Source organism: Rhinoderma darwinii, chromosome 3 (assembly GCF_050947455.1).
Source record: "Rhinoderma darwinii isolate aRhiDar2 chromosome 3, aRhiDar2.hap1, whole genome shotgun sequence".
NCBI lineage: Eukaryota > Metazoa > Chordata > Amphibia > Anura > Rhinodermatidae > Rhinoderma > Rhinoderma darwinii.
In genome coordinates, this window is record NC_134689.1 from 35,305,526 (window position 1) to 35,332,465 (window position 26,940).

At 38.1% G+C, this 26,940-nt stretch overlaps 2 protein-coding genes across 2 annotated transcripts; both read right to left on the reverse strand.

Annotated features, from left to right (window-relative positions):
* Nucleotides 1-4,735: 4,735 nt before the first annotated feature.
* On the reverse strand, nt 4,736-7,357 carry LOC142750349 (protocadherin gamma-C5-like). Its single transcript, XM_075859348.1, has one exon. The coding sequence runs from the start codon at nt 7,199-7,201 to the stop codon at nt 4,736-4,738; it is 2,466 nt and encodes an 821-aa protein (XP_075715463.1). The 5' UTR covers nt 7,202-7,357.
* A 4,181-nt stretch (nt 7,358-11,538) lies between these two features.
* Nucleotides 11,539-14,156, reverse strand: LOC142750351 (protocadherin gamma-C5-like). Its single transcript, XM_075859349.1, has one exon. It carries the CDS (start codon nt 13,999-14,001, stop codon nt 11,539-11,541), a length of 2,463 nt encoding a protein of 820 aa, XP_075715464.1. The 5' UTR covers nt 14,002-14,156.
* Nucleotides 14,157-26,940: the final 12,784 nt, after the last annotated feature.

The window sequence follows — 26,940 nt, forward strand, 5'->3', positions numbered from 1 at the left end:
ATATTAGAATATACAATTTATTAGTATTTATATATTTAAATTGTAAAGCTGCAGTTCATTTTATTAGTTTTCCGTAGCACAATGAGAAACATTCCTTTAGGTTTTAATAGTAAATTATATATATATATATATATATATATATATATATATACATATACATATATATGTATATATATATATATATATATATATATATACATACATATATATATATATATATATATATACATATATATATACATATATATATATACAGTGAAGGAAATAAGCATTTAATCCCTTGCTGATTTTGTAAATTTGCCCACTGTCAAAGACATGAACAGTCTAGCATTTTTAGGCTAGGTTAATTTTACTAGTGAGAGATAGATAATATAAAAAAACAAAAACAGAAAATCACATTGTCAAAATTATATATATTTATTTGCATTGTGCACAGAGAAATAACTATCTGATCCCTTTGGCAAAAAAGACTTAATACTTGGTGGCAAAACCCTTGTTGGCAAGCACAGCAGTCAGACGTTTTTTGCAGTTGATGATGAGGTTTGCACACATGTTAGATGGAATTTTGGCCTATTCCTCTTTGCAGATCATCTGTAAATCATTAAGATTTCGAGGCTGTCGCTTGACAACTCGGATCTTCAGCTTCCTCCATAAGTTTTCGATGGGATTAAGGTCTGGAGACTGGCTAGGCCACTCCATGACCTAAATGTGCTTCTTTTTGAGCCACTCCTTTGTTGCCTTGGCTGTATGTTTCGGGTCATTGTCGTGCTGGAAGATCCAGCCACGAGTCATTTTTAATGTCCTGGTGGAGGGAAGGAGGTTGTCACTCAGGATTTGACGGTACATGGCTCCATCCATTCTCCCATTGATGCGGTGAAGTAGTCCTGTGCCCTTAGCAGAGAAACACCCCCAAAACATGTTTCTACCTCCATGCTTGACAGTGGGGACGGTGTTCTTTGGGTCATAGGCAGCATTTCTCTTCATCCAAACACGGCGAGTTGAGTTAATGCCAAAGAGCTAAATTTTAGTCTCATCTGACCACAGCACCTTCTCCCAATCACTCTCAGAATCATCCAGATGTTAATTTTCAAACTTCAGATGGGCCTGTACATGTGCCTTCTTGAGCAGGGGGACCTTGCGGGCACTGCAGGATTTTAATCCATTACGGCGTAATGTGTTACCAATGGTTTTCTTGGTGACTGTGGTCCCAGCTGCCTTGAGATCATTAACAAGTTCCCCCCGTGTCGTTTTCTGCTGAGCTCTCACCTTCCTCAGGATCAAGGATATCCCACGAGGTGAGATTTTGCATGGAGCCCCAGATCGATGTCGATTGACAGTCATTTTGTATGTCTTCCATTTTCTTACTATTGCACCAACAGTTGTCTCCTTTTTACCCAGCGTTTTACTTATGGTTTTGTAGCCCATTCCAGCCTTGTGCAGGTCTATGATCTTGTCCCTGACATCCTTAGAAAGCTCTTTGGTCTTGCCCATGTTGTAGAGGTTAGAGTCAGACTGATTAATTGAGTCTGTGGACAGGAGTCTTTTATACAGGTGACCATTTAAGACAGCTGTCTTTAATGCAGGCACCAAGTTGATTTGGAGCGTGTAACTGGTCTGGAGGAGACTGAACTCTTAATGGTTGGTAGGGGATCAAATACTTATTTCTCTGTGCACAATGCAAATAAATATATATAATTTTGACTGTGTGATTTTCTGGGTCTGTTTTTCTATATTATCTATCTCTCACTGGTAAAATTAAGCTAGTCTAAAAATTCTAGACTGATCATGTCTTTGACAGTGGGCAAACTTACAAAATCAGCAAGGGATCAAATACTTATTTCCTTCACTGTATATATATATATATATATATATATATATATATATATATATATATATATATATATATATAGGGAGAGAGAGAGAGAGTGAGAGGAGGGAGAGAGAGGGAGAGAAAGCAAACGTACATAGAGATGCATCATCATCTTGCAGACGCCAAGATACATGCAGACAAAGAATATAAAGATTTTTTTTAAATTGCATTTAGTGATCTTAGAAATATGATGTTCTTAGAGAACATTCGGATCAACTGGGAAAGCCCACCTGCCACAACAAGGTGATCTCATACAGATGGGTCCCTACACAAAACATATCTCAGCCTAAGCCTATAAAATAATTAAAAGTAGGTAGGATATACACATATGCAAGGAAAGCAGCACTATGTTTCAAAAATTTGGGTGCAGAACTATGGATTCCGATGGAATCTGCCATTTGTGTGTATATATATACCTTTTTCCAAATAAATGAAAAAACAAAAGCGTCCTTACAATACTACACCCACCACGTAGGTAAAATATACATTTTATATACAGAACTAATATTTCTAATCCTTATTCCCAATACGTTGGGCCAGTATTTATACTTTACACAACATGACATAAGAACCTGTTGGGCAAAGTACGAGACTCTTTGCCCATTCATCATTTGCACGCTTTCCCCCTGACTGAGAACAAAAATCACAGATGTTACTAGAATTCTCAAACATTTTAGCTTTTAGTTTCTATTAGAAAAATCTTTGAAGAACTTCTCCAACTGGACACATAAGTAATATGCTGCATATAACTCTTCTTGTGTGATCGGGTAGAAGTATAGAAGGGCACAGTTGCTATTTGTGTTCACTTCATCATCCACCTGATACACATATTATTAGTAGGTCTAGATGCCTATGTGATTGTTTATAATCAAATATCACCATGGAGCTTCATGATTCTGGCTTCACATGTATCTAAGTGTCTAAGACAAATTCATGGCGGTTACCAATTGAGTTAAAAATACAGGGAAAGGCTTATAATATAAAACAAAAATCTCAGAATTGTAGTAGAAATTCAAAAAACATAAAGCCCATATTACGCCTTCCCTGTGTCTCTATATGTCCAGGCTTCTGAGACCCTTTCATGCTCGTATGAGCTCTGCTTTCCTTTCATTTCCCTTACTGCTCTCACTGTGAATTGCCGACATATTTGTAGCTGAGTTTCACAGTATTACAGCCTTCTCCCATTTACTTGAATGGGAGAAGGCTGTAATAAAGGGAACTGCCGCTACAAGTGTGTCGGTTTTTCACAGTACGAGCAGATTGAAGAGAAAGAAGCGCTCTAACAAAAACAGCTGATAGGCGGGGTGGGCCGGAGTTGTACCCCAATCGTTTAGATGTTGATGGCCTATCCTGAGAATAGGCCATCAATTTCTAACAACTGGAAGAGCCCTTAAATCGGAATGTTTAGCAGTGCCATCAGCTCAGAACTGGCATAAACCAGTGGGACCCAGGAGCACCCATTTACTATTCGGAGAAGTCTGGCCGTAAGTGGTCATCATGGAAGAATTGCGGCCAAAAAGCCATACCTTTGACATAAAAACAAGGCCAAGTGACTCAACTGTACATTAAAATATAGGAACTAGGGTGCAGAAAAATGGCAGCAGGTGCTCTGGACTGAGGAGTCAAAATTTGAAATGTTTGGCTGTAACAGAAGGAAGTTTGTTCACTGAAGAGCTGGAGAGCAGTACAATAATAGGTGTCTGCAGACAACAGTGAAGCTTGGTGGAGGTTCCTTGCAAGTTTGGTGCTGCATTTCATCAAATTAAGTTGGGGATTTCGTGAGGATTAATGTTGTCCTCAATGTTGAGAAATACAGGCAGTTACTTTTCAATCATGCAATACCATCAAGAAGGCGCCTAATTGGCTCCAAATTTATTTTGCAGCAGGAAAATGACTCCAAACATACAGTCAATGTCATTAAGAAATATATTCAGCGTAAAGAAGAACACAAAGCCCTGAAAGTGATGATATGGCCCCCACAGAGACCTGATCTCAAAATCATCAAGTCTGTCTGGGATTACATGAAGAGACAGAAGGATTTGAGGAAGCCTACATCCCTAGAAGATCTGTGGTTATTTCTCCAAGATGTTTGGAACAACCTCCCCGCCGAGTTCCTTCAAAAACTGTGTGCAAGTGTACCTAGAAGAATTCATGCTGTTTTGAAGGCAAAGGGTGGTCACACCAAATATTGATTTGATTTAGATTTCTCTTCTAGATTCTAACTTTGCAGCATTTTACAACAACTGCCTAAAACTTTTGCACTATACTGTGTATATATATATATATATATATATATATATATATATATATATATATATATACATTAGATTTATAGACCAATGATATTAACTTGAAAGTAACTACACACCTGCTCTTTATTATTGGTGTATTTGTTATGCCTAAATTAGAATGCTCCACAATACCATTAGAGAATCATATTTTATGACCAGGTTTATCAGCTCAACATCAACATGTCTCTTGATCGTGGTTATCAAATTGTAAAGAAACAAATCATGAAAAAAAACCTCTAAACAGCAATTAAGTACTCTTATCTAAAAATATAATATAATGATTATTAGAGTATTCTTAAGATTGATATAGTAAATAATTTTATATGTTTCAAATAAAAAAAATTAATAACAAAACATTGATAACAAGGCATATCAACAATTACGTGCCAACTTTATAGCTGTTTTGCTCCTTTGTGGCAGAGATGCAATTGGGTGCCCTCAGATAATAGGTCCCCAGTGAAAATTAAATTTTATGATAAGTTAATATAAATATAAAGATGATAATATGTTACTTTGATTTAAATGTGGCAACTAAACGAATCAATATTTATACATTTAACATCCCAATATGTTTTCAGAAAATAATATTAGAACTTACATTGTTTGGATCATTCAATGAATCCCCCTCAGATGCGGCTTCTTGATATATATCCTTTAACTGAGGAAAATGTAAAGGCTGCACAATACTGAAATCTTGTTGTTCCAGGGCAGGGGGTAGATTCACTTGGTAACTCTGCCCCTGGGATCCTGGAGGAACCATCCTGACCTCCATGTATTTTAAGGTTCCGTCTGTGTTCAGGTACAGAGCTGGCTGATATTGATCTGTGTAGGGTTTGGATTGGGATCCACCAAGAAAACAGCAACTACTGCTATAATCATAACTGTCTTTCCTCAGACATTTCACCAATAATATCATGAAGGTAACAAGTGAGACTAAGCTGATGGCCACTAGGGAAATTATTAAATACAGAGTCATATCTGATGGGGGTTTGGAATTTGTCAGGAAGTCTCCAGATTTTGGTCTTTCCACTACAACCTCATCTGCTATACTGACAAGTACAGTCACTGTGGTGGATAATGGAGGATTCCCCTGATCACTGATAGAAATGACAAGTTGTTGCTCCATGTTCTCCGTCTCCTGTAATCCTCTTACAGTTCTCACCTCTCCTGTGTGTTTAGACACTTGAAACGATGAATAATTGATGGAGTCAATGAGAGTGAAGAACAACCAGGCATTGTGACCAGAGTCCAGATCCACTGCTGACAGTTTTGTCACTAAATATCCGGCACTTGTAGACTTTGGAATCCTCTCTTGGACAATGAGGTCTTCAGAGTGCTCTGGATACAGCAGAGTGGGGGGATTGTCATTTGTATCCAGAATGAAGATAAAGACGGGAACAGTGGAAGATAACTGTGGAGATCCGGAGTCTTCTACCTTTATGGTGATCTGTAACACCTGGATATGCTCATAGTCAAAGGAACGCTGAGCATATATATTCCCATCACTAGAATGAATGTAGACAAAGGAGGATACAGAGGAGCCGTCAATCTGACTCTCAACTATGGAGTAGACCAGATCAGAATTAACCCCCTCATCTAGGTCAGTAGCAGATACTGTACATAGGAGAGTACCTGGGTCACTGTTCTCCGTAATGAAAGCATTATAAGTAGATTGTGTGAACACTGGAGCATTATCATTAATATCTGACACACTGAGGGTAACGCTGGTTTTACTGTATAGAGGAGGAGACCCCAAATCAGAGGCTGTCAGCTCTATAGTGTATTGGGAGGTTTCTTCTCTATCCAGATTCCCATCTGTGACCAATGCATAACGGTTCTGATTATATCTTATCTTAAAAGGCACATTTGGTGTTAAGTCCAGTTTTATTTCTCCATTTTTTCCAGCATCCTTGTCTCTGACATTAATAAATCCTACAACATCTCCAAATGGTGCATTTTCTGGAATATAATTAGTTACTGAAGTAAATGTAATTTTGGGGGGATTGTCATTCACATCTTCTATTTCCACATGAACTATGCAGTTTCCTTCTAGTTTTGGCATACCTTTGTCTACAGCTTTAATAGATAATTCATAAAACCTCTGTTCTTCAAAATCAACATGTCCATCAATATAAATCTCTCCAGTTTGCCCAGCAAGAGAAAATATTTCTCTAGCAGATTCAAATGTGTGACCATCAAAGGAAAACTGAATTTCACCATTTGCTCCGTCATCCTGATCTGTGGCGTTCAATGTTAATATGACAGTTTTCAATGGGAGATTTTCTCTAATACTAACTTTATATATTGACTGATTAAAGACCGGAGGATTATCATTAATATCTAATACAACTATTGTTATTCTGCAGGTCCCTGATCTGGCTGGTTCTCCTCCATCAATAGCTGTGAGAATGAGATTATGTTCTTGTTTTTCTTCTCTATCTAAAACCTTTTCTAGTATCAGCTGAGGGATGAGCGTTCCATCTTTACGATTCTTCACAGATAGAGAAAAATAAGGATTTGTATTCAATGTATACTGACTGACACCATTCACACCAACATCTAAATCTTTTGCAATGTCTAATGCAAACCGAGCACCAGGACTTGTAAACACTTCTGTAATCTCTATAATGGGATCATTAGATGAGAATATAGGAGAATTATCATTAATATCCAGAATCTCTATTTCTAGACTGAAAAGCTCCACTGGATTCTCAGCCACAACCTCTAACTGCAGTAAACAGCGGGGACTAGATCCACACAGACTCTCCCTATCAATCCTGCCCTTCACAAGCAACCCTCCATTTGCCTGTTTTATAGTGAAATATTTTGGGTATTTTTCAGATGTTAAATGTATCCTGCGCTGAGAGAGCTCTGCACGTTTTATCCCCAGATCCTGAGCTACATTTCCTACCAATGTCCCTGGCTCAGACTCCTCAACAATAGAATAACGAAGCTGCCCAGAGACCCAGCCCCAGCTACAAAGGAGAAAGGAGCCGACTACTTGCCATTTCCAGCACTGACAAAAGCCTCTGATGTCCATATCTTAAATGATTGTCTTGATATTTGATGTCATGTAGATCCTGTGTAATCCAAACTGCATGAGGGATGTGAATTTATCCGTCCATATTCCCAAGAAAATAATCCATCCGAAGAAAATAACATCCAGAGGACTCTCATCGGAGCAGCAGCTCTCCTTTGTGTGAGAGGAAAAATGGGAGGGTGAATCACTGAGCCAGGGGGAGGAGAGCGCAGAGCTGACATGAGCACAATCTCCAGTATTACTGAAATAAACGTCTGGATGACAAGTCTACCCTCTACTGGCCATTTGTAAAAGGTACAGTTTCAATTGCAGAAAATTCTCATTTCTTTTATGATTTATATCTATCCAAATATTACTATATAACTGGCGTTGTGTATTTGGATTGTTAATTGTATTTGTGTATTTTAACCAGCAATTATGTCAATATTCTCTCAAATACTTCTAATTTCAATATGTAGAGATAGGTAGGCATTTAGTGCTGGAGACAAGTATTTATTACATAATACAAATTTATCATATATTATTAATGATATCTACCGACATCATAAGCGTTATCCTTTGTATAAGTAGGCAGGTTGTACCCAGTCAAAAAAGTTTGAGAAGCACAGCTATAAAATATTTCAATACTAACATGCACATATTCATAATATAGTTCCAGATTACGTATTTGAATAAATTTATAGCACTTATTAAAGTCAGTAGTATGTAAATAGGATAGCGAACACTGTAGATTTTATATAGAAAGAAGTATTTGGCACACACGTTTTGAAGCTGAGCCGTGCTGGGGACCGGTGTATCCTGTATATCGGAGCTATTTGATGAATGGCGGCTGACTGCTTGGTATAGGCGCACACTGAAGATTTTATAGATGAAAAGTCTTGTAGGGGGTCTGTAGAGCTGATTCAATGCCTAATGCTGTATATATTGATCAGCCTTACCATTAAAGCCACCTGCCTAATAATGTGTTGGTCCCCCTCTTTTCGCCAAAACAGTTCTGACCATGACTCCACAAGACTTCTGAGGATGTCCTGTGGTATCTGGCAGCATCTAAGATTTTAAACAGAGGGTGCCCCCCTCTGACAGCTCATCGCTACCCCACAACGTGATCTTGGGGTGCCAATGGTTGTCATGGCAGCCCAGGGGCCTAATGAAGGCCCCCTGGGCTGCCTTTCATTTCCTGTTGACCCCTGCCTCTGGCCTAGGGGGACTAATAAAATGTGTAAAAAAAAAAGTTGAATAAAGTTTTTAGTAGTGTAAAAAAAATAAAAAATACTTTTCTCATTTTTCCTTTGAAGTAATGTAAAAAATAGAAAAAAAAATTGGTATCCCCACGTCTGTAAAAGTCGGAACTATTACAATATAAAATGATTTTACCCGCACGGTGAACGCCATAATAAATTTAAAATTTAAACGCATGAATCGCTGTTTTTTGGTCACTTCAAATCCCACAAAAAATGAAATAAAAAATGATCAAAATGTCTCATGTAGCCCAACATGGTTCCAATAGAAACTAAAGCTGGCCCCGCTCAATTGACAGAGAAATAAAAAAGTTAAGGCTCTCAGAATGTGGCGACAAAACACACATTTTATTTTTAACAATTAGTTTCTTGCTTGTAAAAGTAGTAAAACTATATAAATTTGGTATTGCCGTAATTGTATTGACTGGTAGAATAAAGATAACATTCCATCTTTATTGTCCATTGAAAGCCGTAAAAACGAAACCCCTCAAAAGATTGCAGAATCACAGTTTTTTTTTTCCTATTCCACACCACAGAGAATATTTTTTCTAGATTCCCAATACATTATATGGTACAATAAATGGTGCCGTGAAAAACAAGAACTTGTCCTGCCAAAAACAAACCCTCATATGGCTTTATCGATTGAAAAATAAAAAAGTTATGGCTTTTGGAATGTGAGGAGGAAAAAATGAAAAGGAAAATCCAGAAAATGGCTGTGATGGGAAGGGATTAAATAATGTACTTTCTGATGGGAATATCCATAGATTGAATTTATCACATCTCACTGGTGCTCCATCAGATTGAGATTAAGGAATTTGTAGGCCAAGTCAAATCCTAGAACTCCTTGTTGTGTTTCTCAAAAATGTCTGAATATTATTTGCAATGTGGCAGGACGTATTATCCTGCTGAAAGAGGAAACTACCATTTGGTAATACCGCTGCCATGAAGGGGTATAATTGTTCTGAAGCAAAGTTTGGGTACGTGGTACGTGTTAAAGTAGCATCCACATGAATGCCAAGACATAGGGTTTTCCAACAGAACATTGCCCAGAGCATAACATTGCCTCCACCAGATTGCCTTCTTACTCTAGTGCATCCTGAGCCATCTCTTCCCCAGGTAAACAATGCACACCACCCGACCGCCCACATGATATAAAAGAAAAGGTCATTCATCAGACCAGTCTAGCTCCTTTCATTGCTCAAAAGTGCAGTTCTGATCCTGACTTTCGGCACTTTCGGTGGTGAACAGGCGTCAGCATAAGCACTCTAATTGGTCTGCAACTACATAGCACCAGATGCAGCAAGTTGAGATGCAATTTGTGTTCTGATATCTTTCTATGATCGCGATACATTTTTCAGCAATTTGTGCTACACTAGCTCTTCTGTGGGGTTGGACCTGACCGGCTTCCCTTCGGTTCCCATGCGCATCAGTGAGCCTTTGGCACCTGTGACCTTGTTGATGGTTTAACAGTTGTCCTTTCTTGGACCCTTTTAGGTAGGTACTAACACCTTCATACCAGGAACACTTCACAAGACCTGCCGTTTTAGATGCTCTTACCCTATCAAGACAAAAGTATGTGGACTACTGACTCACATACACATACAGTATATGAGCTTGTTGGACATCCTACTTCAAAATCACGGGGTGAATACAGAGCTGACCCCATTTTGCGGCTATCCACAAGAAAGGGCGTCCACAAGAAATTGGAGTGCGTCTGTGGGACTTTGTGCCCATTCAGCCAAAGCAGCGTTTTTTTTTAAATTCATTTAAAATGTTAATGTTAACCATCAGACTTGACAGATCAACTTGTAAGGTAATTAAGTGCAAAACAGTACTTTAAAATAAAGTTTAAAACAGTAAATTTTGCTATAATACACTTCTATGTTCTACTAAAAAGATGACTAGATCAAGTATGTTACTATGTAAGTATACTAGACAATAATTATAAAAAGCTTCATTGTCATCAGCAGATCACCACACTATTTCACTATTTACTTTGAATATATCAGAGATTTGTTCAAGCAATTACAACATCCTTCTCTTCTAATTTTATAATATTTGTGGCTTCAAATATTTAGACAGTGTAGTAATATTATTACATATATTTTCTTTTAAATATAAGAATAAAATGAAGATGAGGACAAGTTAATATAAATATTGTAATGGATTTGCCAGACACAGGTTCTGTGTCAACGCCCGGGTTTAATCAGCCTTCATCAGCTCCAAGGTCTGCAAGCGTGACGCGATCTGTTACCACTCAGGCTCGCAGGCTGAGGAGAGGGGGAACCTATCACAGCCTGGCCTGACGGTTCTGCTCCCACCCTTGGTCTATTTATACTCTCACTTGCAGATGTTCCTTGTGATTGTCTTGTTTCCTGGCTCTGCGATTCCTGCTATTTACATTATTGACCGCTGTTACTTTTTGACCCTGGCTTGACTGACTCTTCTCCTGCTCTGATTTTGTTACTACATACTCTCCTGGTTTTACTCGGCTCGTTCACCACTCTTGTTGCTCACGGTGTTCCGTGGGCAACTGCCCCTATTTTACCCTTTGCTTCTGAGTGAAAGACAGACAACACAAGACAAGGGCACACAGAAGCAAAGGGGGAAGTAGGGGCAGTTGCCCATGGAACACCGTGAGCAAAAGGACTGGTGAACGAGCTGAGTAAAACCAGGAGAGTTCGTAGTAACAAAGTCAGAGCAGGAGAAGAGTCAGTCAAGCCAGGGTCAAAAAGTAACAGCGGTCAATAATGTAAATAGCAGGAATCGCAGAGCCAAGAAACAAGACAATCACAGGCAAGGAACAACTGCAAGTGAGGGTATAAATAGACCAAGGGCGGGAGCAGAACCGTCAGGCCAGGCTGTGATAGGTTCTTCCTCTTCTCAGCCTGCGAGCCTGATTGGTAACAGATCGCGTCACTCTAGCAGACCTTGGAGCTGATGAAGGCTGATTAACCCCGGGCATCGACACAGAACCTGTGTCTGGCAAATCCATTGCAAATATATCTCAAAGTTGTAAAAATATATAAATTTTAATATTTTGATTCAAGTTTCCACTAATCTAATCACTGATTATAGAATAAACTTTCCAATATGTTATCACACAATAATATTATAACTTACATTGTTTGGATCATTCGATGAATCCCCCTCAGATGCGGCTTCTTGATATATATCCTTTAACTGAGGAAAATGTAAAGGCTGCACAATACTGAAATCTTGTTGTTCCAGGGCTGGGGGTAGATTCGTTTGGTAATTCTGCCCCTGGGATCCTGGAGGAACCATCCTGACCTCCATGTATTTTAAGGTTCCGTCTGTGTTCAGGTACAGAGCTGGCTGATACTGATCTGTGTAGGGTTTGGATTGGGATCCACCAAGAAAACAACAACTACTGCTATAATCATAACTGTCTTTCCTCAGACATTTCACCAATAATATCATGAAGGTAACAAGTGAGACTAAGCTGATGGCCACTAGGGAAATGATTAAATACAGAGTCATATCTGATGGGGGTTTGGAATTGGTCAGGAAGTCTCCAGATTTCGGTCTTTCCACTACAACCTCATCTGCTATACTGACAAGTACGGTCACTGTGGTGGATAATGGAGGATTCCCCTGATCACTGATAGAAATGACAAGTTGTTGCTCCATGTTCTCCATCTCCTGTAATCCTCTTACAGTTCTCACCTCTCCTGTGTTTTTAGACACTTGAAATGATGAATAATTGATGGGGTCAATGAGAGTGAAGAACAACCAGGCATTGTGACCAGAGTCCAGATCCACTGCTGACAGTTTTGTCACTAAATATCCGGCACTTGTAGACTTTGGAATTCTCTCTTGGACAATGAGGTCTTCAGAGTGCTCTGGATACAGCAGAGTGGGGGGATTGTCATTTGTATCCAGAATGAAGATAAAGATGGAAACAGTGGAAGATAACTGTGGAGATCCAGAGTCTTCTACCTTTATGGTGACCTGTAAAACCTGGATATGCTCATAGTCAAAGGAACGCTGAGCATATATATTCCCATCACTAGAATGAATGTAGACAAAGGAGGATACAGAGGAGCCGTCAATCTGACTCTCAACTATGGAGTAGACCAGATTAGAATTAACCCCCTCATCTAGGTCAGTAGCAGATACTGTACATAGGAGAGTACCTGGGTCACTGTTCTCCGTAATGAAAGCATTATAAGTAGACTGTGTGAACACTGGAGCATTATCATTAAGATCTGACACACTGAGGGTAACGCTGGTTTTACTGTATAGAGGAGGAGACCCTAAATCAGAGGCTGTCAGCTCTATAGTGTATTGGGAGGTTTCCTCTCTATCCAGATTCCCATCTGTGACCAATGCATAACGTTTTTTCATCTGTTTAATTTTAAAGGGCACATTTGGTGATAAATCCAATTTTATTTCTCCATTTTTCCCAGAATCCTTGTCTCTCACATTAATAAATCCTAAAACAGTTTCCAGTGGAGCATTTTCTGGAATATTGTACAATGTGGAGGAGAATGTTATGTCTGGGGCATTATCATTAACATCTTCTATTTCCAACTGAACAATGCAGTTTCCTTCTAATTCAGGGCTTCCATTATCTGCTGCTCTAATAGATAATTCATAAAAATTTAATTCCTCATAATCCACTAATTCAGTCACAAAAATGTCACCAGTATGTTTATTCAATCCAAATATTTGTCTTGCAGATTTAGATGTGTGGCCATCAAAGGAAAACTGAATTTCACCATTTGCTCCGTCATCCTGATCTGTGGCGTTCAATGTTAATATGACAGTTTTCAATGGGAGATTTTCTCTAATACTGACTTTATATATTGACTGATTAAAGACCGGAGGATTATCATTAACATCTATTACAACTATTGTTATTCTGCAGGTCCCTGATCTGGCTGGTTCTCCTCCATCAATAGCTGTGAGAATTAGATTATGTTCTTGTTTTTCTTCTCTATCTAAAACCTTTTCTAGTATCAGCTGAGGGATGAGCGTTCCATCCTTACGATTCTTCACAGACAGGGAAAAATAAGGATTTGTATTCAATGTATACTGACTGACACCATTCACACCAACATCTAAATCCTCAGCAATCTCTAATGCAAACCGAGCACCAGGACTTGCAAATAATTCTGAAATGTTTATATTTTGATCAGTAACTGAGAATATTGGAGAATTATCATTAATATCCAGGATCTCAATTTCCAAGTTGGCAATCTCGGAAGGATTTTCAGCAACTGCCTCTAGATACAATAAGCATCTTGATTTAGAATCACATAGACTCTCCCTATCAATCCTGCCTCTCACCATTAGGACTCCATTTTCTTTTTTTATAATAAAATATTTGTTATCTGCAGGTTTTAAATGTAACCTCCGATGAGAAACCTCTGAGTGTCTTATTCCTAAATCCTGAGCTACATTCCCCACAACAGTCCCAGGGTCAGACTCCTCAACAATAGAATAACGCAGCTGCCCAGAGACCCAGCCCCAGCTACAAAGCAGAAAGGAGCACAGTACTTGCCATTTCCAATTTTTCATATAGCTTCTGATGTCCATATCTTAAAAAATATCCTTATCATCACATAGATCCCTTGTAATTCCAAATTCCTTTTTCCTAGACATTCGTGGTTTCACCATTAAAAACATCCATCGATAGCAGGAAAAATATCCACAGGGCTCTATCAGAGACGCAGCTCTTCTTTGTGTGTGAGAAGAAGGATGGGAGGGTGAATCACTGAGCCAGGGGGAGGAGAGCGCAGCTACAGAACAAGCAGATCATCTAGTATATCTGGAAAATGACGTGACTGCCCTCTTCTGTCTGATTGTGATAACTACACTTACTTAAGGAAAATTAAGTAGAGTTAGAATTATGAAATCGTATAGCAAATAACCCCGCAAAGTATTCGTTTGTTATAATATATATATATATATATATATATATATATATATATATATATATATATATATATATATATGTATATATAAAATAAATAATATAATAGAAACGCATTTATATTTTGAACATAATTAAAAGTTTATATATATATATATATATACATATATACATGAGTATATATATATATATAGATAGATAGATAGATAGATAGATAGATGTACATTCATAATCTACAAGAAAATACCACGTTTCATAAGGAGCTATGTAAATTTATGCACAGTATATATAATATATATATATATATATATATATATATATACACACTAGTATATATATATATATATATATATAGTTATGCAGATGGATATATATATAAATACTTCCTTATGAAACTGTAATGTACACACACACACACACACACACACACACACACACACCCATATATATGAAGAATGCCTTTATTCTAAGCATTTCTAAGCTATTGCTTGATTCTCTGAATAGAGGTTTCGAGAACCAGGGTTACATAATGTTTTATTATTTGGATATATTGATCATATTTGTGGTTTTGGGTGAACTATTAAAGTTGTGTAGAGCCATGAAAATAATTTGTTTCTATTGAGCAATGACGACAAGGATATTCTATTTCTAATGGAGCTTTGCATTGTGTTAGGGTTATTTGGATAAAGGTAATGATAATCTCCCGTTTTGGAGTTAAATATCAATGTAGGAAGTTATTTGGTGCGAAGACGGACACATATTTTTTAAACTCAAGTAAAACTACATGCCAAATCTATTCCACAATTAGAAAAAGTGACCAACATTGATGATAGTAGTGCCTTACATGGGTCAGACAAGGTGAAAAAGTTTTTCTTCCACCTTTTTAAATGAAACATATTTTAAATGAATAAAATATATGAAAAATCGGTCATTTACACCTTTATACATACACATAAATAGCTTATAAAATGCACAATAATGCTGTAAGATTAAACATCCTATTTTAAAGAGGTATTGCAGCTTGAAAGATTTATGGCATATCAACGGGATATGCCATAAATGATTGATAATGCAGATGAAGGTTCCAGCTCCTGGACCTGAACCTATCTCCAGAACGAGGGTCATTTGACCCCCCCCCCCAACGCCCTCCTGGTGAGGCGGCTGCTGAGAGTTACGGTAATTCCAATAGGAATAAATGGAGAGATATGTGCACTCGCACGGTCACCTCTACATTTATTAATTTGGCCGCCTCACCAGGTAGGGCAGGGGTCGGGTGACTCCTGTTTTTGAATTGGATATGCCATAAATGTTTCAGTTGGGAATACCCCTTTAAATAGGTTCTGGTTTCCAAACACTCTGTAAGAGGCATTACAGGTATGCACCATTTTTATTATTCTCTGATATACTGTATAATGCAGGCACAATGTAAAGGAAAACTGTCACTTTACAAAAACATTGAAATCTAATCCTCCCTCTTCCCATATCCTGACCATACCAAAATTTTGCCAGTGGACAAATTGACAAATTTCCCATCATGGAGCCATAGTTTCCTTGTATCAGACAATGGAGCCTGAAATAGGGATCTGTATTAAAATATTTCAACCTTTATTCTCTTTCATGCATTTCCTTTATTATCTTTCATAAATGTCAGATAGATGTGTGTCCCACCTCTGGGACCTGCACCGATCTCTAGAACAGTGTCCCCTAAACCCTGTTCTAGCTTTTTGTGCTCTCTGTGCCTCCAGGACACTTACTGATTGCATGGTAGGGACTCTAGGGAGCTACGGAAACAGCGTAACTCGCTGAGCTATGCTTTTTCTATCTCCCCCATTGGACTGAATAGTAGTTACTATTGCTACGCTTCTTCCATAACTACCATTCCATACTATGGGAGTTCCGGAAACAGCGCAGCTCAGTGAGTTACGCTGTTTCCGTAACTTCCAACCATGTAATCAGTAAGTGGCCGGGAGGCAGCATGAGCACAAAAAGCTAGAATGGGGTTTAGGGTACCCCGGTCTAGGGATAGGTGCGGGTCCCAGAGGTAGGACACGCATCTATCTGACATTTATGACATATTCTGTGGATGTCATAAATGTCCCTCATGGTAAAACGCCTTTAAAAACCATTCAGTAATAGAAAATGTGCTTGTCGACAAAATGTCTGCAAACAAAATGTTCATCATTTATAACTAATCCTGACATATGTGGAGTTGTGAGAACCAATTCCTTAGTATCTTTGCAGTGGGGATTTTTGTCTCAAATATTGATTTCTTGAGTGCTGCTTTCTTTTATTATATAACTTTAGAAAAACATGCTAGAAAATTACAGTGCTTGGGTGTGAAACCTGATGCCTGTAGAAGTTCCCTGAATGATGGTGTCCGGAGACTTGGAAAATGACCTGGAACCTTTTCAAGAAAATTCAACCTAAAGAAATACAGTTTTGCAGTTGTGCAGCCTCGAAGTATTTTTCTGTGCTTTAGAACCACATCTGTGGCTCTTCAGCATCCTCCCCACAGTTTTGGGCAATCTATATACCTATAGCTTCTGCTAGATGACATCTAGCCACATCTTCCTATCTGCTGAATTATGGGACATGAAGTGACCGGATATACTGCCTGCAGACAGAGATTCTACTATCAGGGTGACAAAATATTCTTTAAAACCCTTTCACGTCACAGCCATTTTTTTTATTTTCGTTTTAATTTTTTCATCCTCACCTTCTAAAAGCCATAACTGTTTAATTTTTCATCGATAAAGCCATATGAGGGTTTGTTTTTTGCGGGACGAGTTGTAGATTTTCATCGCACCATTCATTGTAACAAAGAATGTATTGGGAAACTGGAAAAAAAATCTTTGTGGGATGGAATAGGAAAAAAACAACGATTCCTCAATCTTTTGAGGGGTTTGGTTTTTACAGCTTTCACTATATGGTAAAAATTGCATGTTAACTTTATTCTACCGGTCAATACGATTATGGCGATACCAAATTTATATACCGTATTTTTCAGACTATAAGACGCACTTTTTAGCAAGAATAAATCTTGCTAAAAAGTTCCTGTGTCTTATAGTTGGTAGTCAAGGGGCCCAGCTGCGCCAGACCCACTGACTGCTTCCTTAATAACCCCTATCCCCCCATGACGTGTGGCACATCATGGAGCAGGGAGGGTGATGTTTAGAGCTGAGCCCGCTCGATTCACTGCAGGTGTCAGCTGGGTTTTACAGCTGACACACTGCTCTAACCGCCAGGAACAGCGATCGCGCTCTTCCTGGCAAATTAACTAGTTAAATGCTGCGACATAAATGCTAGCGACTGCAGAATTTAAACTCTGACAGCCCAAAACCCCTGCAACGCGATCGGGGGGAGGGGGCGCTGATTGTTATCATGGCAGCCCGGGTGCCCAATGAAGTCCCCCAGGTCTGCCTTCTGTCTGCCTCTGCTAAGCCATGCCTCTGGTAGGGCTTAGCAGAGGCCTATAAAAAGGAGACATTTGTATTGCAGTGTATTGTACCAGCGATCGCTGGTTCAAGTCCCCTCGGGAAACTGATAAAATGTGTAAAAAAAAGTTAGACACATTTTCAGGAGTGTAAAAAAAATTAAAAAATATTAAAAGTTCAAAAAAATACCTTTTCCCATTTTTCCCCAAGCCCAATGTAAAAAAAAAAAAAATTCAACAAAATTTGGTATCACTGTGTCCGTAAAAGTCTGAACTATTTCAATATACCATTATTTAACTCGCACGATGAACGGAGTAAAAAAAATAATAATAATTAGAACACCAGAATCATTGTTTTTTGGCCACTTAAAAAAATAAAGTTTATCAAAAAAAGTATGTACCAAAACATGCTGCAAATAAAAACTACAGCTCTTCCCGCAACAAATAAGTCCTCACTCCTCTCAATCGATGAAAAAATATAAAAGTTATTGCTCTCAGAATGTGCTGAAGCAGAACAATTTTTTTTGCTATTTTCTGTTGTGCGTCTTATAGTCAGGTGGGTCTTACAAGGAAGAAACTAATTGTCAAAAATACAATTTTCTCGCCCCATTCTGAGAGCCGTAACTTTTTTTATTTTTCTGTTGATTGAGTGGTATGTGAGCCTATTTTTGCTACATGAGACTTTTGGATGACTTTTTATAAAAAAAAATTTGGGGATATGAAGTGACCAAAAAACAGCGATTCAGGCGTTTTATATTTTTTTATTTTTACGGCATTAAACAATCCTATTTTGTAATAGTTCAGACTTTTACGGATGCAGCGATTCCAATTTAATATATTTTTATATTTTTTACATTACTTCAGAGGAAAAATGGGAAAAGTTTTTTTTTTTAATGTATTGCAGTATATTGTTATTTTTACAGGCTCCCGTTAAGCCCTGCTAGAGGCAGGTCTTAAAAGTAGGTAAAGAAAGGCAGTCCTGGGGGCCTTCATTAGGCCCCGGGGCTGCCATGATAACCATCGGCACCTCCCGATCGCATTGTAGAGGCGCCGATGAGCTGTTGGAGGGGGGCGCCCCCCTCTTTCTAACAACTTAGATGCTTTGATCGTGATTGATCGCAGCATCTAAGCGGTTAAATGACCAGGAACAGCGTGATCACTGTTCCTGGCCATTAGCTCCGGGTGTCAGCTGTACTGCACAGCTCACACCCGCTTCATATGGAGCAGGCTCAGCGTATTAGCCAGCTCCAAACATCAGCCCCCGCACCACGACGTGCTATTAAGTTGTGGTGTGGGTTGGGGTAAAAAGCAAGTGAGCATGGGAGCAAGCAATGTAGCATGGGGAGAAATGAAAGCAGTGTCACAATGTGGGCTAGGTTGGTGGGTGGTGGGAATGATTTCATAAGTCTGATGGAGTTTTCCTTTAAGCTTTTCGTACAAGTAAATGCTACTGTGTGTGTATATATATATATATATATATATATATATATATATATATATATATATATATATATATATATACAGTGAAGGAAATAAGTATTTGATCCCTTGCTGATTTTGTAAGTTTGCCCACTGTCAAAGTCATGAACAGTCTAGATTTTTTAGGCTAGGTTAATTTTACCAGTGAGAGATAGATTATATAAAAATAAAAAAAAGAAAATCACATTGTCAAAATTATATATATTTATTTTCATTGTGCACAGAGAAATAAGTATTTGATCCCTTTGGCAAACAAGACTTAATACTTGGTGGCAAAACCCTTGTTGGCAAGCACAACAGACGTTTTTTGTAGTTGATGATGAGGGTTTCACACATGTTAGATGGAATTTTGGACCACTCCTCTTTGCAGATCATTTGTAAATCATTAAGATTTCGAGGCTGTCGCTTGGCAACTCGGATCTTCAGCTCCCTGCATAAGTTTTCGATGGAATTAAGGTCTGGAGACTCGCTAGGCCACTCCATGACCTTAATGTGCTTCTTTTTGAGCCACTCCTTTGTTACCTTGGCTGTATGTTTCGGGTCATTGTCATGCTGGAAGACCCAGCCACGAGCCATTTTTAATGTCCTGGTGGAGGGAAGGAGGTTGTCACTCAGGATTTGACGGTACATGGCTCCATCCATTCTCCCATTGATGCGGTGAAGTAGTCCAGTGCCCTTAGCAGAGAAACACCCCCAAAACATAATGTTTCCACCTCCATGCTTGACAGTGGGGACGGTGTTCTTTGGGTCATAGGCAGAATTTCTCTTCCTCCAAACACGGCGAGTTGAGTTAATGCCAAAGAGCTCAATTTTAGTCTCATCTGACCACAGCACCTTCTCCCAATCACTCTCAGAATCATCCAGATGTTCATTTGCAAACTTCAGACGGGCTTGTACATGTGCCTTCTTGAGCAGGGGGACCTTGCAGGCACTGCAGGATTTTAATCCATTACGGCGTAATGTGTTACAAATGGTTTTCTTGGTGACTGTGGTCCCAGCTGCCTTGAGATCATTAACAAGTTCCCCGGTGTAGTTTTCAGCTGAGCTCTCACCTTCCTGAGGATCAAGGATACCCCACGAGGTGAGATTTTGCATGGAGCCCCAGATCGATGTCGATTGACAGTATTTTGTATGTCTTCCATTTTCTTACTATTGCACCAACAGTTGATGATCTTGTCCCTGACATCCTTAGAAAGCTCTTTGGTCTTGCCCATGTTGTAGAGGTTAGAGTCAGACTGATTAATTGAGTCTGTGGACAGGATTCTTTTATACAGGTGACCATTTAAGACAGCTGTCTTTAATGTAGGCACCAAGTTGATTTGGAGCGTGTAACTGGTCTGAAGGAGGCTGAACTCTTAATGGTTGGTAGGGGATCAAATACTTATTTCTCTGTGCATAATGCAAATAAATATATATAATTTTGACTATGTGATTTTTATTTTTTATTTTTTATATAATCTATCTCTCACTGGTAAAATTAACCTAGGCTAAAAATTCTAGACTGTTCATGACTTTGACAGTGGGCAAACTTACAAAATCAGCAAGGGATCAAATACTTATTTCCTTCACTGTATATATATATATATATATATATATATATATATATATATATACATACAAAGAAAGAAGATTTGCAGCACTCCAATGTGAAAAAAGTGGTGGTTTATTCAATCCAAGAACAACAGCAACGTTTCAATCCTACAATAGGATCTTCATCAAGCCTAGTGACACATCTACTACAGGAAACTAATATAGGGTTGAGACTACTTAACATAATTAGTCTCATTATAATACAATCAAGTATACAGTGTTGAAAAACTCATATAATGCATGTTATAAGGTATCATTATGAAACACAAACATGATACAGAAAGTGCGAATGTGTACATATAACAGTGTAAGTGGCAATATACAGTGACACAAACGTTAAAAACAACTGATTACAACATAATCATTTATGCCTCAGCGGTGTTAGAATCAATCGTCATAACCACACTCACCAACCAGAACTTCAGATACATCAGGTGAATCATTAGTATGTAAATTCGTAAGCATACATTGTAGCAAACCGCTGCATACCTAAAGTCATTAGACTTTAATACATACGTATAAAGCCAAGAGACGGAAGTGTATCGTCGATCAATAGCGAGACGCATCGGACGCATCAAAATGATGTAATGCGTGTCAATGCGTTCCACTAAACTGGTCATGTGTGAAGCGGCTTCATAGGTTGATAGCAACTGATGCAACTGTGTAACGGATAACTAGTAACACGGCTGTGTCGGACAAAAAGTCTGTATTGTAACCAAAACAGGTAAATAAATCAATGCTCCTCATGGTAAGGAATGGAGATATTAAAATAGAATGGAGATATTAAAATAGTTTGGCAATATTATGTTATTATATCAGCTTCTTATGAATGATCCACACGTTGGCACAAAGAGCTCTGTCCGCAATTAAGTATTCAGAGCATCCTTCTACCTAGGGTTTTAGGAACCACATAGCATCGTCTTCACGTGCATATGATGTCCCATCCCCCTCATCCGTGTAACGGACCAAGATTGTCGTATCAACGACCCCATTTCTCATAAAGCATATATATATTTTTTTTTCATTTTTTTAAAAGAAATCTTTTATATATAAATATCTCTACATCACTTAACACCACAGTAGGAGACTAGAAAAAATTCAACAAATGATAAATATCTTTATTGATATCATAAGACAAGATGAATATGGCACAGCCGTGTCAGATATCCCTAATATCGTAATTCTATTATTAAAAATAAAGAATGAGATTCCGAAATTCTGTTGGGAGTGGTATTTCGATCTAGAAAAATACAAAAATATAAAAATTAGTATTAATCACATATTGACAAGAAATTCATCATAAAAAATACAAATACTAGTGTGTCATCATTCTTTATACTAAGGAGGATATCAAAGAACTCAAGGAGAGAGATAATGTGAGCGTCATACAGCTAACCTATCTACAGCAAATTCAACATTAAGTCCAAATGGTTTCAATGTATTTAATTGGAATATCCACCTCAATTCTTTTTTATGTAATATCGCATGACGATCGCCACCTAATTGTAGTATAGGAACATGGTCCAGGATCATAAATCTTAGATCCCTCTCATTGTGACCATATTCTGAAAAATGCTTAGACACAGGTAAGTCAAGTTTATTTTTGCGTATCGAGAAACGATGATTATTTAATCGGGTTTTGAAAGCACAAGTTGTCTCCCCTACATATAGGAGGCCACAGGGACACCATAACACGTATATGACCCAATCCGAATCACAAGTGAAATTCTGTCTAATTTTAAATTGTTGTCCAGTAACTGGATGTTTAAAGGAATCACCCTTGCACATCAAAGTGCAATTGACGCATCTGTAACACGGAATATTACCCGGTTTCAGGGGTTTAAAGATTGATTGTGATACTTTCTTTTGTTCTGACACTCTGGTTTTCACCAGTCTATCACGAAGATTTTGAGAACGTCTATAAGACATAAGAGGATTATTATTTAATTCCTCAATGTGTCCAAAGCTCTTGCTAATAATTGGCCAATGTCTGTTCATAATCTTAGAAATGTCCCCACTTATATCATTGTAAGTTGAAATGAATGGAATACGTTTCCGTTTTCCACCCACTAGAGTTTTTTTAGGTTGTAGCAAGCTATCCCTCGCTGTGTTGTCAATCTTATTTTTATATGTACACAGTAGTGCTTTAGGGTAGCCTCTTAGAAGAAAATTGCCCATCATAGTATCTAAAGATGTATCAAGATCTTCCTGTCTGTCAGTGTTACGTTTGGCCCTAATCATCTGGCTATAGGGCAAGGACCTGACCATGTTCCTCGGATGACAACTGTCAAATCGTAATAAAGTATTGCGGTCAGTTTCTTTGGTATACATTTTAGTTCTTAATGTGTTGTTATCAATCAATACTGTAACATCCAAAAATTGGATATTGTCCACAGAGTGTGTCATAGTAAACTGAATATCCTCATCCAAGGAATTGAGAAATTGATGAAAATCAGTTAGTGTAGTGACAGAATCAGTCCAAATGAGGAAGATGTCGTCTATGTAACGCCACCACCTCAAAACATGTGAGAAGTGGTGGGATACATAGACTGACATCTCCTCAATATTGTCCATAAAAATATTGGCATACGTGGGAGCCATATTGGATTTTTGTATTTTTCTAGATCGAAATACCACTCCCAACAGAATTTCGGAATCTCATTCTTTATTTTTAATAATAGAATTACGATATTAGGGATATCTGACACGGCTGTGCCATATTCATCTTGTCTTATGATATCAATAAAGATATTTATCATTTGTTGAATTTTTTCTAGTCTCCTACTGTGGTGTTAAGTGATGTAGAGATATTTATATATAAAAGATTTCTTTTAAAAAAATGAAAAAAATATATATATATATGCTTTATGAGAAATGGGGTCGTTGATACGACAATCTTGGTCCGTTACACGGATGAGGGGGATGGGACATCATATGCACGTGAAGACGATGCTATGTGGTTCCTAAAACCCTAGGTAGAAGGATGCTCTGAATACTTAATTGCGGACAGAGCTCTTTGTGCCAACGTGTGGATCATTCATAAGAAGCTGATATAATAACATAATATTGCCAAACTATTTTAATATCTCCATTCTATTTTAATATCTCCATTCCTTACCATGAGGAGCATTGATTTATTTACCTGTTTTGGTTACAATACAGACTTTTTGTCCGACACAGCCGTGTTACTAGTTATCCGTTACACAGTTGCATCAGTTGCTTGGCAACCTATGAAGCCGCTTCACACATGACCAGTTTAGTGGAACGCATTGACACGCATTACATCATTTTGATGCGTCTCGCTATTGATCGGCGATACACTTCCGTCTCTTGGCTTTATACGTATGTATTAAAGTCTAATGACTTTAGGTATGCAGCGGTTTGCTACAATGTATGCTTACGAATTTACATACTAATGATTCACCTGATGTATCTGAAGTTCTGGTTGGTGAGTGTGGTTATGACGATTGATTCTAACACCGCTGAGGCATAAATGATTATGTTGTAATCAGTTGTTTTTAACGTTTGTGTCACTGTATATTGCCACTTACACTGTTATATGTACACATTCGCACTTTCTGTATCATGTTTGTGTTTCATAATGATACCTTATAACATGCATTATATGAGTTTTTCAACACTGTATACTTGATTGTATTATAATGAGACTAATTATGTTAAGTAGTCTCAACCCTATATTAGTTTCCTGTAGTAGATGTGTCACTAGGCTTGATAAAGATCCTATTGTAGGATTGAAACGTTGCTGTTGTTCTTGGATTGAATAAACCACCACTTTTTTCACATTGGAGTGCTGCAAATCTTCTTTCTTTGTATATCAATACACGTCCGAGGATCGGGACGTTTTGCTGGGCACCTGATCAATTGATTCCGTGTGAGTGCTGCTGCTTTCTTGTTTGCTATATCTGGATTCTATTAGCTTGCACCACGTTCTTTAATCACCAAAAAGTTTTTTTATCATGGAGCAGGCTAATATACCTGCTGGGAGTACTTCATCCAACACTGCTGTTTTTACTAAGGAGGATATCGTGAGGATTCTAAATGGAGCGGAGGGTGATGTGTCATTTTTAAGCATTCCTTCTATAACTGACATCAAGAGAAATCTGGAATTTGAGTCAAGACGTTTGATTAATGTTGAACTTCATCTACTTACATTGGGTCAATATTACAAGAACAACATGATCCCAAGGGGAATGCAAATTCAACTTAAACCTACCATGCATATGCAACACGATGAATTTAGAAGTAAGAATGAACAGCTCGCAAGCAAATATGCTTTGGAAACCATTTTGCTGAATATGGATTTCCTACAGAGGGATTTAAGAGGTTTAAAAGTGAAGGTTCATGATCTGGAGAACACTCTGAAAACGCTTATTCCAATAGAAGATTACACCACTCATATGGAGAAATTACGCATGACACTGAATAAAGTAAGGAGTGATATAGAAGAAACCAAAAAGAAAAAATGGTTCCGTGATCAAACCGATTACTCAACGGGACGTGTTTACACTTGGGATAATTTCCTCAATTATTCCGATGGTGCCTTTAGACGGGAGAGCAAAAGAGGTAAAGATTCGGCTCACAACAAGGGGGACTTTCGTATCCAAGAGCACAATAAGAAAAATCCTCCAAGAAACGACCAAGATTTTTTAGATACCAGTCCATTGGAGAAATCAAAAAGAAGAAAACCAGACGAGCAGGCCACAGGAGAAATCGAGGAAGGAAGAACCCGCTTTCAAAAATCTGCTTACCAGAAGGGACAGAAACCGCTGCAAGACAGCAACAAGGGGACTCTGCCCAAACAACAGTGGTAAATATTTCTAGTCATCAGTTGTCTAATATGCAATTGCAATTATTATCTAAGGGATTGTCATTCTGCCCCAATCAACAGGTTGATTGGTTTCAACTCGAGTTGGATTTATATAGTTTTGTTAGAGCTATTAAATTGAAGGTTTGGTTTGATACACAACCTACCAATGCAATAGTTCAGGATACCCTTCCAAAATTATCACTTAAAAAATTGGGATTATATAATAAAAGTTTGTTTCAACCTCCTGTAACATCACATGCGATAGAAACCTTTAGAGAACTGGTACAGAAAGATATTGCTACACTTAGGACCCAAACATGTGAATTGGGTTTTAAACAGCCAAATATGACTACTCTTGATATGGTGGCATTGGATGAACTGATCCATAGCCACAATCTCACAATAAAACCTGCTGACAAAGGTGGAGCTATCGTGGTTATGGATTCAGACATGTATATGAGGGAATGTTATAGACAACTATCCGATACGAATGTATACAGATTATTGAAAAATGATCCTAAACATGACATCACTAATAAGATTGCTTTACTTATTAAGACAGCATTAGATGAAGACATAATCGATCAGAAGTTACATACATTTCTCATGGTTGAATCTCCTGTGACTCCTTGTCTGTATTTATTACCAAAAATCCACAAGGATCTAATGAACCCCCCAGGCCGCCCCATTGTATCTGGCCGGGGTTCATTAATGAGTAATATCTCGATCTTTGTGGACAAAGTGCTGAGAAATTTTGCCATTAACTCCAAATCTTATATCAGGGACACCACTGATTTTTTACTAAAATTAAGATCAGTGGACTTACCAGAGGGATCCATTTTGGTCTCTTTTGATGTCACTTCTCTTTACACTTCTATTAGTCATGTTAAAGGGCTTGATGCTATAAGACGGAAATTAATGACTTCTAACTATGATAATAATTCATGCGAGTTCATTATGTCATTGGTAGAACTTATTTTGACTTCTAACTATTTTCTTTTTAATGATAGTTATTATATCCAATTGAAAGGGACGGCCATGGGATCCAATATGGCTCCCACGTATGCCAATATTTTTATGGACAATATTGAGGAGATGTCAGTCTATGTATCCCACCACTTCTCACATGTTTTGAGGTGGTGGCGTTACATAGACGACATCTTCCTCATTTGGACTGATTCTGTCACTACACTAACTGATTTTCATCAATTTCTCAATTCCTTGGATGAGGATATTCAGTTTACTATGACACACTCTGTGGACAATATCCAA

Excerpts from the sequence above, each read along its gene's own strand:
- LOC142750351 (XM_075859349.1), bottom strand. The coding sequence starts at position 14,001 with ATGGACATCAGAAGCTATATGAAAAATTGGAAATGGCAAGTACTGTGC.
- LOC142750349 (XM_075859348.1), bottom strand. The coding sequence starts at position 7,201 with ATGGACATCAGAGGCTTTTGTCAGTGCTGGAAATGGCAAGTAGTCGGC.